This window comes from Heteronotia binoei, chromosome 3 (genome assembly GCF_032191835.1).
Source record: "Heteronotia binoei isolate CCM8104 ecotype False Entrance Well chromosome 3, APGP_CSIRO_Hbin_v1, whole genome shotgun sequence".
In the NCBI taxonomy this organism is placed as follows: Eukaryota; Metazoa; Chordata; class Lepidosauria; order Squamata; family Gekkonidae; genus Heteronotia; species Heteronotia binoei.
The window spans coordinates 100376411-100392708 of NC_083225.1; the positions used below are offsets into that span (position 1 = coordinate 100376411).

The following is a 16298-nucleotide window of genomic DNA, read 5'->3' on the forward strand; positions in this document are numbered from 1 at the left end:
ACCTTGGAGGTCCCTTCTAGATGACCCTAGAAGACCCTGGAGGTCCCTTCCAACTCTGTTATTCTACCTGACTATTACAGTCATCTTTTGAGGCCTTGGTGTGAATGCCCCTGCCTTCTGAAGTTTACGTGGGTGGCAACCCAAGAGAGTTGTGGTACCGAAATTATAGAATTCTCTTCCCAGGGATATATGTCTACAAATATCTCCACACTTCAGAGGAGATGGATGGAGTATAACATCAAGGTCTCAGCATTCCACAATTAATTACTCTCAGCATCCAATAATTAATCTCAGCATTGCACAATTAAAGATAGATTTGCCCATCTATCTCCCAATTTGATATATTTATTTCCTTCACTATATTTTCCCCTAGAATTAAACCCCAACAAATGTTGACCATATAACTCAAGCTTGATATTCCAGTTTGGTCCTTGCATCTGTTAAACATTTATTATGCTTATGCTAATTTGCTGCTCACCCTCTGCCTATATGTATGACCTGGTAACTTGCATTTCAATGTATCTGAAGAAGTGGGTGTGTACCCTAAAGCTTATACCTTGAATAAACTTTGTTGGACTTAAGGTTACCACTGGACTTGAACTTTGTCTTCCACCAGTTTTGTTTTATTTAGCATTCTCTCAATAACCCGTTCTCCTTTCCCTATACTTTTTATCAATGTCTGTCTGTCTGCATGTGTGTATGATCTTTTTTTAAAAAAAATGTTTTATGATTTTGTTGTTATTGTTAACCACCTGGGCTAAAGACAGGATATAATTAAAGAAACAAATAATGTACTTCCACTGAAATGAATAGTATATATGTTTGATTGAGATTTCCTGTTCCTCATCAATATAGAATATTTGTTGACTTTCTCTAATGGGCTATGTACCTATCAACAAATTCTGGAATGTCAATGAGAGATTTTCTCATCTTCTCCCCCCACCCCCACAATAGGACACCGTCAGAAACTAGATGAGCAGACAAAGCCTGGGAGTTTGTCCTTTTCAGAGCGTCTGAGTGAACTGGAGCAATTGCGTCGTACAGCTATAAGGGCCAGCCCACACCACGCAGCCCCCACACCTAATGCAAGAGCTGCCTTGAACCACACCACTGCTTTTAACCCTCAGCCTCAAAGCCAGATTCAGGGTAAGTACCTGTACCCCATTCCAACTGTGGGGAGGTCACTCCTTGGCCACTGGAACTGAGATTAGCATAACCTGATGTATGCACTGGAGCACATTGGAGTACAATTTCATTCACTGCATTTCATCCACATGTGAATCTGTAGCTAGAATAATAGCTCTGACTACTGCAAACAAATGAGCTGGAGTAGACCCAATTTGACTTTTGTTCAAAAATCTGCAAATAACATGAGACCTTTTACTAGAACAAATCTTCTTCATCTCAGTGATTATCCACCACTATGGGGTTCCCCCCAACACATACACAACACATTGTATTTATTTTAGTACAGCAAAGGCCCAAAGGCTTGTCTTTGGAAAGCAGCTCTTGAAAGGGAACAGAGGTCAGGTAAAAGCTTAAACACTGGCTCCTGAGGACTGGCTTTCATTTCATGCATTTCATTTCATGCATCTGGATAACACAGACGCTTACTCTGCCTACAAAACTCCATCAAGTAAGCAGTTGAATGTGGTAGTTATTTGACCTCTTCAACTACTCTGACTATGTTAAGGAGGTAATCGTTCTGTTGGGTTGAAGAGCTGGACACCCAGAAACTAGGGTTGCCAAGTCCAATTTAAGAAATATCTGGGGACTTTGGGGGTGGAGCCAGGAGACTTCGGGGGTGGAGCCAGGAGACATTGGGGGCGGAGCCAAGAGCAAGGGTGTAACAAGCATAATTGAACTTCAAGGGAGTTCTGGCCATCACATTTAAGGGGACTGCACAAATTTTTAAATGCCTTCCTTCCATAGGAAATAATGAAGGATAGGGGCACCTTCTTTTGGGGCTCATAGAATTGGACCCCCTGGTCCAATCTTTTTGAAACTTGGGAGGTATTTTGGGGAGAGGCACTAGATGCTATACTGAAAATTTGGTGCCTCTATCTCAAAAAACAGCCCCCCCAGAGCCCCCGATACCCATGGATCAATTCCCCATCATTCCCTATGGGAATTGTTCATGGAAGTGCATGATGGCTCTGGGGGCGGGGCTTCCCCCGCTGGCCAGCTGGCTGGGGGAGGGGGGAAGCCTGTAAAACCGGGGGATCCCCCTCTGGGACCTGGGGATTGGGAAGCCTACCAGAAACACTCCTACACATATTCAAGCATATACTTAATTGCAACATTTTCTGGTTTGCCTTGTGTTGCCAGTTTGACTGATAGCGTTGTCCTTGCCCTAGCTCAGGCTCCAGTGTCCAAGAGGTGATGATGATAGAACAAATAGCTCAATTAACAGAATCCATGTCTTGCAAAATGGCAGTAGAATCACCATAACTGAAATGATATATTCCACCGTCAAGCAGTATTGCTGAAAAACAGCAGTATGATACACCATAGCTCTCCTAGCTGCATCCGTATATTCATTTTAAAAACAAGCATTGGCTATTCCATTTTAGAAGATGAAAGACTTGTGTATGCTTTTGCAACAAGAAAATTTTCACAGGGGGTGATGAGCCATTCATAAGGGAAAAGGGATAAGAATACATTTCTGACTATTAGTAATAATGTGCATTTTACAAAGTTCTTAAACACATAATTAAGCATGTCTGAAATTAGGATCTATGACATATGGCTTTTTTTTTAACTGTTTAGAGATAAGTGCTTTGATCGGTCTTCTGGCCTGAATTTTTGAAAAAGAGAATATTGCCTTAGTTTTAAACCAATAATATATTCTGTATTTTAGATCCAGTAGTATATCTATTTTATTTTTAAGAGTAATAGCAACAGTATTAGTATTAAATATATTCAACATTCAAAACATCTTGATGCCTTACAAGCTTAAAAGAAATAAGATTCCTGCCCACAGACTCACAGTCTATAAGTTTATATTACTATAAGAAGGAACACTAAAACTTGCAATTTGGTCCTTTCATTCTTAGCTATGCTGTGTAGTTTCAAAACATTCCCTACTAAAAGGTTATTGTAGGGTTAGTTTTTCCTGTAATTAATCTAGGACAGAAAAGGTGAAGTCACTATAGGGTTGCCAGGTCCAATTCAAAAAATAGCTAAAGACTTTGAGGGTGGAGCCAGGAGACATTGGGGGTGGAGTCAGGAACAAGGTTGTGACAAGCATAATTGAACTCCAAAGGAAGTTCCGGCCATCACATTTAAAGGGACTGCACACAATGTTCCCTCTAAGCTGTGGAGTCTTGTGAGCAAAAATTCTGCTTTGTGAGCTACTGGCATTAAAGTTGTGAGCAAACAATTCAGCTACTGCATGATTTAATTTGCTCTGGAGCCATCCTTCCTAAGCTAAGTCAAAAATGTGTGAGCCAGTAGCTAAAAAACTGTGAGCTAGCTCACACTAACTCAGCTTAGAGGGAACACTGGCCACACACCTTTCAAATGCCTTCCCTCCGCTGGAAATAATTAAGGATAGTGGCACATTTTGGGGGACTCATAGAATTGGACATCCTGGTCCAATCCTTTTGAAACTTGGTGGGTGTTTTGAGGAGAGGCACTGGATGCTATGCTGAAATTTTGGTGCATCTACCTCAAAAACAGCCCCTACAGCCCCCCAGATACCTATGGACCAATTCTCCATTATACCCTATGGGAATTGGGATTGGCAACCCTAAGTCACTATTAAAACTTTCTGAAGAGTTTAAACAAAAACAAATGTAAGAAAACAGTCTGGACTGGAAAGCACACATCAGGGCTGGCATCAGCATACCCTGAGGTGGAGTTATCAAAGAGCCCAGGGCTTCTGGAAATTCACACTTCAATCAACCCCACCACTTATTTGCTAGCACTCCACTGTGCTCCTGGCTACACTAGTGCCACTGGAAAAAGGGCTGCAGGAAGTAGTGAGCACTGGCAATGGGCAAGCTCACAAGCAGGCAGAGGAAGAATACACATGCAGGTGGGAGACAGGGAGTGGGTAGAAGGAAGAAGGGAAGGAAGGCATGTGAGAGGGTAGACGAGAAAAGAGGGCCCCTCAAAACCTGGAACTGACACTGGCATGGATAAAATGTCTGAATCTGTTTAGGCAGTATTAGTACTTCAGTGAATTACAGCCCAATACTAAGACTTGCTTTGTTAAGAATAAAGCATGTTTAAATTGGGCTGTATCAATACAAGCCCAGTATTAGAAAAGGATACCATAAACCACTGCCATTTGTGGAAACAAACACACATTCTTATTTAACAGCTTTTTGACTTAAATTGCTCCTCTGTCCCGTATTGCTTCTTGGGTACAAGGTGAGAGAAAGACAGCAGCATATAGCAGCATGCATGCATACGTATAAATAAATACATACAGCAGAAGTAGGTGATAGCACAGTTCCGCTTTTAGGCTTGTGTCTGTCCAGTTCCTATCTAAGTGTGTCAGAAACCTTTGCTGCCATTGCTGCTCATACATTGTCCCACAGGTTGTCTGGCTATGGTTTAAAACTGGATTCTTAAATTTTAGAACCCAGTCCTTAACCCAGTCCTTAATATTAATTTGTTGAAACTTTTTTTGTAGAAAAAGCACAGCAGGAAATCATTTGCATATTAGGCCACACACCCTGATGCCGAGCCAGCCAGAACTGCCTTCCTGTGCATTCTTGCTAGGGCTGCCAATCCCCAGGTGGGCAAAATAACAGAGTGGCTGCACAGTGATAGACCAAAATAAAAACAACTGTGCCCAAACAATTACAAACAGTCTCTATTTCATTAGAAATATATATATACACACACACAGATACTCTATGAACAATATATTCAACAATGGGTAGGTTCTATGACAGTAAAGTCCATAAATTCATGTGGCAGCAAAATTGCTCCTGAGTAGTTGAGGAACCAGATCCCCTCAAAAGAAGGCTCCAAAGGTTGATATATCCTTAACGTGGCTGTCAACTTCTTGGTACACATTTCACATCAAGATGCTTTCTCATAGAGCCAGTCTTGAACAAAATCTTTAACAGAAATATTTCTCCACTGATGGCAAGCTATGTCTTCACACAACTTACACAACTTCCAAAAGGCACATGCTCATCTAATAATCTTCACAATAAAGTCCTGCCCCATTAAATTGATGGGACACCTTTCTGTTTCATTCCCATGCCTTTATCTAAATGTACATTTTTGTACCAGCTAATTAAATATTTTAATACACATGTCTCAAAAACTTTTACCATTAGCTTCTAAATTCCACCAAACAAATATTAATCTTCATCCTAGCTGAAAACAAATTTAAAATAAATAATTTCTGCTTAGGTCTTTACATTTATTGATTTAAAAGGTAATGGAGAGATGGTCTACTGTATACTTGCAGAGGTTTCTTATAAAAAGCTGAAGGTTTTTTTAAAAACTGAATTCCTATTTTTATCAGGTATTAAATTTCAAACAGAAAGCAGTTTGTGTGTTGAAAGCAAGCCCATGCAGGTTAGTGCTCGTAAATTACTATAATTGACTTCTGGGTTTCTTTCATAGATGAGAAAGAAAATACACCTGTCTTTTAAAAAGTTCAAAACCTAGGCCCTCATACAGCAGGAAAGGATAAGCTCTTTCAAGTTTGAAAAACCACTTTGTGCATGTGTCTATATGATTTTACAAGCCAATATTTAAACTGGGGAAAAATAATAATTTGCCTCAGATTGCAGTAACTTGGGAAGCTTTATGGAAGAAATGTCATATTGCTGGAATAAGTCCAGTTAGACTAGGGTTGCCATATCTTGGTGGGGTTGAGATAACTGTCTGCCAGTGGCATGAGACTTCCTAGGAATTGCCAAGAACTCTATTGTTGTACCATGTGGTTTTACCATAATGTTTCTGATGATTTTTAAAGACCTGTGATGTCACTTCTGGAAAAAACTCAGAGGTGACATCATGTCATTGCTTCAAAGGGTAGTCATGTTGGTCTCCAATAGAATAGCTAGACTTCAGCATTCATGAACACATGAGGCTGTTTTATCAGCTTCAGCAGACCATTCATTGGTCTATTGAGGTCAGTGTGTCCTACTCAGACTGGTAAAATCTCTCCAGGTTTTTAAGGTAGAGTTCTTCCCCATTACTTACAGCTACAGGAAAGTGAAATTGTAACACGTGAGGCCAGAGCTGCTTGGTTCCCACTTTTCCTCAGTCATCTCTTCTGAGGGAAAAGGTGCTCAACACGGCAAAAAAAAAAAAAGATGAGGGGAAGAGAGTTGCAGCCTAGGATCAGCACAGGGTTAGAACACCTAACCCGATTTTCCACTCACCCTATGCCGCTCTGACATTCCTCTTTTCAGCATGGCGTCCTTCCAATTTCCCACTATCTGCCTCGAGGCTTCATCTTGCATTGCTGTTTTTGCACGGCAACAAGAAACTCTCTTCCTTCTATTGGCTGAGGCTCCTTCTCCTCCTGGGCCCCTGGGGAAAGAAGGAAAGAGCCAGAGCTTCCTTTACCCAGTTCCCTGGATCCCATGAGAGAAATATAAAGAAAGCACCTTTAAGACCAACATGCTAATGTTTTAATCATGTTAAGTTTTTTTTAACCTAATCTTAAATAGGTACACATATGGCCTGATGGTTTCTGTTTACAGCACAAAAATCACGACGCAAGATAAGGTTTGGACCCTATTACTGATAGGTGGATCTGTAACAGGTAGACAGATTGCACCCAAAGAGTGCTTGTTAAGGGTTCCTTATCCTCTTGGAGAGGAGTGAAAAGTGGACTGCCTCAAGAATCTGTCCTGGGACCTGTTTTGTTTAATATCTTTATAAATGATTTGGATGAAGGAATAGAGGGAGTGCTTCTTAAATTTGCAGATGATATTAAGTTGGGAGGGGTGGCAAATGCAGTAGAGTCAGGATACAGGATGATTTTAACAGGCTGGAAAAGTGAAATTTAACAGGATTAATGTAAAGTTCTGCATTTAAATAGGAAAATATCCAATGCATTATTATAGGATGAGGGAGACTTGTCTTGACAGTGGTTTGTGCAAAAAGGATCTCAGGTTCTTAGTGGACCATACACTGAACATGAGTCAGCATTGTGATGTGGTAGCTAAAAGGGTAAATATGATTTTGGGCTGTATCAATAGAATGAAGTATGTCCAGATCACACTGTGAATGTGTGGTATAACCTGTAACTGATATCACAATTTTGACTTTTAACAAAGTTTCTACTTTTCTTTAATCAATTGCTAAGGCCATCAAAGTCAACCAGTCCCCTGACCACTTGACGGATGGCCATCCATGTTTGACACTAAGAGAGAAATCTATCACTTTTGGGGAGCTTCAAAGGAACCAGTTTTGGGAAAAACAAGGCCATAAAGACATTTGGCCAGTGTAATTAAAATGCCTATGTTGGGGTATGGATCTATGATACGAATGGTCTCTGATTGGATATTACACATATGACACCCCAATTTTCCATTGGTGTGATACTATGCCCCCTCATTGGGTAGGTTAATTGAGTGATGTGACGTAATTTACCCTAGAAAACGGACAACCCAACCTGTCAGGTTTGGCGGAAGGAGCGGGTTCAGAGGGTCCAGAGAGCAGAAGAAAAAAAGATGGAAAAAGGGAATCCCTTCATCCTCTCCTTCCTCCACCCCCTTCCTACCCTCACCCCTCCTTCCACTCAAGAGAAATCTCCCTCCAGAGGCCTTGCATTTCCTCTGACTGAGTCTACCCTGCAAGATATAGGAATTGTATCACCTTCCCCCATCCTGCTTATTCAGCTAACCTCTTTTGTATTCCTCTTGTATGCTTGAAATTGTTTGATTGGGATGTAACTATTTGAAACCCTAGGCTATAATAAACCCTATGCTATAATAAAATCCATTATTAACCAAAGGATTTTCAGTGGTCTATCTCCGTATACACAGACATAGATCCTATACACCTCACCTCTCACCTTACCATTTTGAGCTAAGAAATAGTAATATTCCCCAATAAAAAGTTGTTTGAGGTGTAACAACACCAAGTGATTATATCACTTTATTCTGCTCTGGTTAGACCTCACCTAGAGTATTGTGTTCAGTTTTGGGCACCACAATTTAGGAAGGATGTAGACAAGCTGGAATGTGTCCAGAGGAGGGCAGCAAAGATGGTGAGGGGTCTGGAGACCAAGTCATTTAAGGAAAGGTTGAAGGAGTTGAGTATGTTTAGCCTGGAGAGGAGATGACTGAGGGGTGATATGATAATCATCTTCAAGAACTTGAAGGGCTGTCATATAGCGGATGGTGCAGAGTTGTTTTCTGTTGCCCCACTCCAGAAAGTCAGACCAGAATGAACAGGTTGAAATTAAATCAAAAGAACTTTCAACTAAATATTAGGAACATATGAACATATGAAGCTGCCTTATACTGAATCAGACCTTTGGTCCATCAAAGTCAGTATTGTCTTCTCAGACTGGCAGCAGCTCTCCAGGGTCTCAAGCTAAGCTATTTGCCTGGACCCTTTTTTGGAGATGCCAGGGATTGAACCTGGGACCTTCTGCTTCCCAAGCAGATGCTCTACCACTGAGCCACCGTCCCTCCCCTGACAGAACTTCCTGACAGAGTGGTTCTTTAGTGGAGCAAGTTTCCTCAGGAGGTGGTGAGCTCTCCTTCTTTGGGGGTTTTAAAGCGGAGGCTAGATGGCCATCTGACAGCAATGCTAATTCTGTGAACTTAGGCAGATCCTGAGAAGGAGGGAGGAAGGGTTGTATCAGTGCTTAGTTTGCCTGACCTCTTCTTACATGCTCAGGGAAATGCTGTTTGCCACTTTGGGAGTCAGGTAGCAGTTTTTCTCCAGTTTCCCCAGGGATCCTGGAGAGGTTTTTTTTCTTTTGCCATCTTCTGGGCTTGAAGCAGGGGTCATTGGGTGTGTGTGTGTAGGGAGGGAGGTACTTGCGAATTTCCTGCATTGTGCTGGGAGGTTGGATTAGATGACCCTGGAAGTTCCTTCCAACACTATGAGTCATCATTCTGTGGGCCCATGGAACTACGCATATGTGAGAGCAGAGAAGTTTTGTGGCATAATTTATGTTATAAACTGGAATACTTGTGCTTTATGGGAGTTCACATCTTTCAAAAAACTTTTTTTTATAAAAAAAAAAGGAAAGGCAAAAAATGCGCATAATGGCAGGACATGATGACATATGAACAAGGTAGCCTTGGTTTTAAAACTGATTTCATAGTAATCATGAATTTTTCCATAGCTGAGTTGTCCAGCTGGGGGAATGTTTATCCTTCAAATATTTCAATATTAAAATAAAGGTGGCAAAAGTTTCACAGGCAAAGAATAAATAATTACCAGCACTGTCACAGGTGCTATGTAATAAGTGTTTGGGGCACTAATGCAAAATTCGACTCTGTTGTTAATAGATCCACTGCAAGATCCCCAGCATGCAGCAGAAGGAAATGTGTTTGGATCCCCACAGTAAATGAGCATTGTCTGCAGTTTAATTATACTACATGCTGATGAGTTGTAGACATTGTGTGGTCTCCTGCTAACTATGTGCAGTAGTCTGGCTTGCTCTGATGCAATTAAAATGGTATCCTCTATCAGGCAGCAGGTGCCATCATGTTCCGCCACCTTCTAGTTGCCGTCTTATTATAGTACTTGTAAGGCTCTGTAGTGGCAGAAATGCTTGTAGCAGGCATTGTATTGAGGCTCCTCTTATTACACCAGAACTCCACCGCTACCACCATTGCAGTGCATCTGGAACAGGTAGCACTTTTAGGAGCAAAAGCGAAAATCATGTTACTGTGTCAGCATTATGTTCTGATTTCAGCAGGTAGTTCTGGTATAGTGCTGCATATTGTGGTGTTCCACTCCCACTGTTGTTTGCTCCAGCCTAAATGTTTGTTTGATAGCACAAAAGGTCACAGGTCTAATTCATAACATTTGTGTTTATATCAGCCTTCTCTTCTTAAACTGCAGGGAAGAATGTTTTATAGAGCACTGGAACAACCAAAACAAAGACATTTATTTATTCAAGACATTTTACCCACCTTTCTTAAACATACTCAAGGTGGGTTACAATGGCATTAAAATGACTATAAAATCATTAAAATTTAATGCAATACAATCCCATTTGGTATACAAGAACAACACACTAAATTGCAACAGCCCCATGACAGCCCCAACAGCCCCAATGCAAAAGCCCTCCAGAGCAAACTTGCTTTACACAATATCATAAAACTTGTTGGATTTTATGGTATTAAGTCACCACACATTATCTTAAGTTTTTAATTGTTTGAAATACACTTACACTGGAATTTCTACAAGGTCATGAAGCATGTGAAGGCAAGGTGTTCTTAAATCCATCATGCACCTGAAAGGACTGACGCAGCTTCCTCCCACCCACCCTCAACATTCCATCCCTCCTTTCCCTGCTCTTCAATACTCTGCTTACCTGTAACAAAACACTTCCACATTCAGTGTGGTGTTTGCTTGATTTCCAAGTCATTGTAACATCTTGCACATATGAACATTGACTTGAAATTTGTTACTGTTAACTGTAGAACCCAGGACTGGGATCCAAAGAGCTACATTAAGGTGTGCCAAGTGAGACTTTTTCCATTGAGCAGCTGAGTCCCCCCCATGTCATTTGGCAATTCTTGTCAGTTTCAAAGTGATGTGTCATGCAGTACACAGGCTGCTGTACACAAAAGACAAATTCAATTGAGTTACAGGAGTGATTGCACGCTTCTTTGGATCCCAATTTAAATATGTAAAAACTTTAACAATATATACAGTTTTACATACATACACACACACACACACCCCACACAAAAATGAGTAAAAATAATTTATACCAAGACAACATTTATTTAGTGGATATTAATTTCCAGAACTGATAGAAATAAAACTCCCACCCACCAAACAAACAAAATAAAATTCCTGTATGTCTTAAAATGTTTTTAAAATGTTTGTTAACAATCAAAACGCTTACAAATACTTTGAGGAAAGTAACTGAAATGCTATTCTGGTAACAGACCAAGGCAGATTATTCAACCACCAGTTTATTGGACTAAAGAGAAATGTTTACCCCAATATTTTGCTTGTCTCCTCCCAGGTGCAAAAAGCTTTGGTTAAGAGATGTTTTCAAGGTCCACATTATCATCTTTTCAGAAAAACATCCTTCTTTATCATGGTTCTCATGAACCAAAGAAACACATTGGTGAGGCTGACCATAAGGAATTTCAATCAGATTGTTTCCATAGTGCTACTTTTGCCAGATTTTTAATGTTTCAGTTTTGAAATCAGTTTGATCTGTTGAGAAGCTGTTAATACTAGTGCATTCAGGATTGTTAGACAACAACGAAAGGTTTGGTGAGTAAGATATTACTACAGTCAGTTAAAAAAGAAGCATTTATTAGGCACTGAAGATTTCATTTTCTCATTTTACTGAATAATGAGCAAATCACTTACAATCCTAAATTATCTTTTTTTAGTGTAAAATTTTTAAATATGCTATTTTTAAAGTGAACATTAATTGTAGATAATTTAAATCATCTTGTAATTACTAAAACCTTTTCCATCTTCAGTTCATATTAATAATGTGACCGCCCTCTTTCTTATTTTTGTCATAAAATAGGTAAGATTACTTTTTAGATAGGAGGGAGAGAAAAACAACTCTCTTCCTTCTCAAAGCTGCCCTGAGCCCGCTTGTTGGGAGGGCAGGATATAAATCTAATAAATAAAAATAAAATAAAATAATTACAAAATAAAATAATATTTTCCAACCATTAGATGATTGGTGCTGTCTGTGAAAGAGTAGTGACTCAGTGGTAGAGCATCTGCTTTGCTTGTAGAAGATCCTAGATTCCTGTCATCTCCTGCTGAAAGTATCAGGAAGCAGGTGATATGAAAGAACTTGGACCTGAGTCCCAGGAAAACAGGGCAGTTAGATTAGACAATACTGATGGACGCCTCAGTATAAGGCAGATTCATGTATTCACATTTGTTGCAGCAGATGAAGAAGCAAAGCTTAATGAGCAGAATGCATGCACACAGCTTTCTGCTGGATCACAAGTACCCCAGACTATGAACAAATTATCTTTTCTGCCCCCAACTCTGAGGACAAGTTTCTGTGAAGATCTAAGTAGAATAGGTTAGTGAACATATTGCCCCTGCTCCCTTCATTGTGTATTCATGTGTGATCGTTTGACAGATGGAATTTCTTTGGCAAGGTACAACAGCTTTGCTTCCTGCTTAAGCTATTATATTTAATTAGCTGAAGAAAACTAAACTAATTGTTTGGCAGTGAGATGAGGAGAGATTTCTCTAACATAAGGAATCCATGCATTCAATAGGATTGGCTAATTTTGGAGCAAATTATACAATACTCATTGACATGAGTTGGGTTTAACTGGGGAAGTAAAGATGTCAGGAAGACTAACTTCAGAGGAAATCAACTAGTCCACAGTCAGAGACATTTACAACCATGGTACCATTGTGTCTCAAGGCCAATTCCCTATGCAAAGGTGAGTTCAGTGGGTTGACTGAGGTGGTTCTGAAACTGCTCTTTGGTTCCAATAAATAGGAAATATAATGTACACAAACATGTCCGTATCCTACAACTTTGTCATCCAAATATAGGATCCCAGCTGAAGTATGAAACACACAGTGACCTCCATGGGTGTGAACCTTCCCATGGATTTGAGAGACGCTGGAATTCATCCCTCTCTGGATCCTGCCAGTTCTCTAATCAAGGCATACAACCACAATGTGCCTGGAAAGGGGCCAGAATCAGCACTTTGTGTTGCTGAGGTAGGATACCTAGCTTCCTACTCTAATGTGTTGCCTCACTGAATGTTCAAAGACTGCTATTCAATGAACATGGTCAGTCAATCTCCATTTTTAAAAAAGGCCAGAACCTGAAAACACATTAAACAAGATGAGTTATTAATCTCTTTAAACTTCTCCGTCTCATGATTCTGTATGGGAAACACCATAATATGTACTAAAGGACTGAAACACTTATCTGAGGTATGATTACAGTGACAGTGTTAGGAACTCTAAACTGCAAGTGGGGAGATGAAGGCTAGGAGAAGGCCACCCAGACAACTGACTGAATTGGGCCTATCATAACACATAACTACTCCTTCTGAAAAAAATATATTCCCTCAGCATTCTCATATATTAAAAGTGGCTAATAATAGACAAAACAATCAGCCACATATGATAAAATATAATCCAAACATCTCTTCAGTACTCAACACAGTTAAACCAATAAACATACTCTGAAAATGTCCTCTAAAACAGAGAGTTTTGTATAATTTATGAAAGACTGGTAAAGTGGAAGCACTCCAAACATCTTTCAGAAGTTTATTTCATAAAACTGGCCCATCACTGAGAACACATGAAATCTTGCTGTATCATGTATAATTGTTGGGGATCAGCCTTATTCCAGTCTAAGAAATATTTCTGGCTCATCCCCATTCAGACCTGTGAGGGAATTTATCTGCAATCAAAACAGGGAGACTCAGGCACAATCTGCCTCACAGGATTGTTAGGAAGATTAAATGAAAAGTAGTTTTGCATTCTGCTTAAGCTCCTTGAGAAACAATGGGAGAGGGGGGCAAAAATTAAAATATACTAGTCCTGAAAGATAAAATGACCAGAAAAATCTTGCTTTTTGACATTGCTAAAAAGCCATTGTGTTTCTTACTCAGGACTTCATATATAGTCACAAAGGAATATTGACATATCAGAGTTGAGACCTAATGCCTCTGCTGTTAATGTTCTTTTTTATTGGCTTTTGAATCATAGAATGGGCCCATGAATAACCTGGTTGTTATGAAGATTAAAGGTGCTGGTTGCAAAACTCTGGTAAATAAAATCTCTCTTAGCTTTTCACTGACAAATCCAGTTTCTCTCCATAGAATTTTCTCCTATAATCCCCTTCTTGGCAGAACACTGCATGGTTTGATATCAGAGCTCAAGTTACCTCCCAATGCAAATACAACTAAAATAAATAAACAAGAACTCCTTACCTTAAAAGCAAACACTCAATGGCATGCAGAGTCTAAGCAATATGGGGCTCAGTCCAGACAACCACACTATGTATTCCACAGTCTTCCTGATTTGTTTGGTTCCTAGAAGCAGCCACCAACAAGACAACAGGCACCTTTGAACTGCAACAGCCATTCAAAAGTATTTTATTATATGAAAGGTACAACTCCCATTAAAGAAACAAAAAAGTCCAAATTCCTCCCTGGCTATGTATAACTCTCTGGGTGTTTCTTGCCTAAGCACAGGAATGGCTTTGCTTTAAAACTGCACAGATTTAAAAATTGCACAGAAATAAAATGCAACCAGTTATATTTTCAAAGTTTTATAAATTATAAAGTAAGCCATGTGCAACTTCATGTCTTTGTGTGAATGCATTTTCATTGCTAAAAATTACTTCAGGTCGCCATGAAGATAGATTCAGGTTGGTAGCCATGTTGGTCTGAAGCAGCAGAACAAAGTTTGAGTCCAGGGGCACCTTTAAGACCAACAAAGTTTTATTCACTTCTTCAGATACATTCTTCAGTTACCAGTCCATACATATAGGCAGGGGGTAAGCTGCAAATTAGCATACAACATAATGAAGATGTTTAACAGATTCAAGGACCAAACAGGAATAACAAGCTTAGTTTATATGGTTACCATTTGTTTGGGTTTAATTTTGAGGATTAATTCTCGAGTCATGCTTGAGAGGAGACAGATGGAGCGAGCATAATGGCAGGGATTCAGTTAATTACTCTAAGCATTCCACAATTAAGAAGAGTACATCTGCCCATCATTCATTTTTATACATTTATTTCACTCACTGTTTTCTCCCAGAATCTGTTAGTTCAAATTATGCTCCAGTGTTTTCTCCTAGAGCAGGGATGTCGAAATCATTTGTTAAGAGACCCAGATTTGATATAAATGAGACCTTGTTGGGCCGGGCCATGTCAGGCGGGCTATGTGTGTACCTATTTAAGATTAGGTAGCAGAGATATAAACTTTTTAAAGGACACAGACAAACACAACAACAACAACAAAAACCCCTTAAAATAAAGGCTGTCATCTGGCCTGACTGCCCTTGCATGGCCGTGAGTTCTGAGTCCACCTAACACCCAAACTCCAGCAGGGAGAGAAGTTCACAGTCAGGAGGATATAAAATATGGGTCTCAGCCAAGGCACCCAGTTGCTAAGCCCCACAGCTCTGTGTGAGCAGATAAACGAGGTGGTTCAGAGCTCTGAATCCACCTAACACCCAAACCCCAGTAAGGCAGAGGAGTTCACAATCAGGGGAGTATAAAATGTGGGTCCTTAGCTGAGGTACCTGTACCTAAGTGAGCCCACCTACACCCAAACCCCAGCAGGGGCAAGTTGTTCACAGTCAGAAATAAATGAATGTGCTCTGCTTTTAAGAAGTTTCTTGCTTCTCTGTTTAACTGTCAAAAGCCAACAGAGTAGAGATACTCTGTTATTGGCAGCCAGCTGTGCCTGTTAAACTTTAGTGGGCCCCTGTTGGTGTTTCCAAGTCTGGAGAATTCCGCCACCAACCCCCCCTCCCCAGTTGCTTTGAAGTTTTGTGAACAGTTTAATTGAGCTGAGACAGTCTGTCTGGAGATGTATCCATTCATGAACTGCCATGATCAGCGTGAAAGTTCATAGAATGTTTGTGCCAGTCGCCCCACAACGAACCTAACTTTGAGAACCACAAATCATTCAAAATTCATGAGAAACTTTAGTTAGTGAGCTAGTTCATGCCCATTCCTAGTGTTCAACAGCAGTCACCTAAGAAAGCCGGAGTGGAGTAATGGTTAGGGTTTCTGGGAAACCCTAGCCTCTTCCTGGGAAACCTCTGCACAGTGCTGGCTGCTAGGCTGGGTCTAGCTGAGCAGTGGAGAACTTGCAAAGACTGGTCAGAGGGCACCTCAATTTGCTCTGTATTCCCCCTCCCATTTCTTCTACACCCCCTGTATTGTCAACTGTTCCTGCTTACTTCTCTCCTACCCACACACCAATCAACCAAAATTTATCTTCCACCAGTCTTTATTATATTTATTATTTCTTTCATTTATACACAACTTTTCTCCACAAATTAGACCCAAAACAGCTTTCATCATTCTGTCCTCCTCCATTTCATCTTCACAACAACTTTCTGAGGTAAATTAGATTGAGAATGTGTTACTGACCCAGCATCACCCAGCAAGCTTCCATGGCAGAATGGATATTAA

The 16298-nt window shown here is 40.2% G+C and overlaps 1 protein-coding gene across 3 annotated transcripts in view; it reads left to right on the forward strand.

Moving 5' to 3' along the window:
• The window catches only part of RUNX1 (RUNX family transcription factor 1), a 318736-nt gene that overhangs the window by 248542 nt on the left and 53896 nt on the right, over positions 1–16298 (forward strand). For 2 of the 3 annotated variants that reach the window (XM_060234281.1, XM_060234282.1), the window contains exon 6: positions 955–1146. The exons of the other annotated variant lie outside the window; for it this stretch is intronic. In XM_060234281.1, coding sequence (XP_060090264.1) covers positions 955–1146 — 192 coding nt within the window. The remainder of the gene's footprint in view (positions 1–954; positions 1147–16298) is intronic. 3 annotated transcript variants of the gene reach the window in all.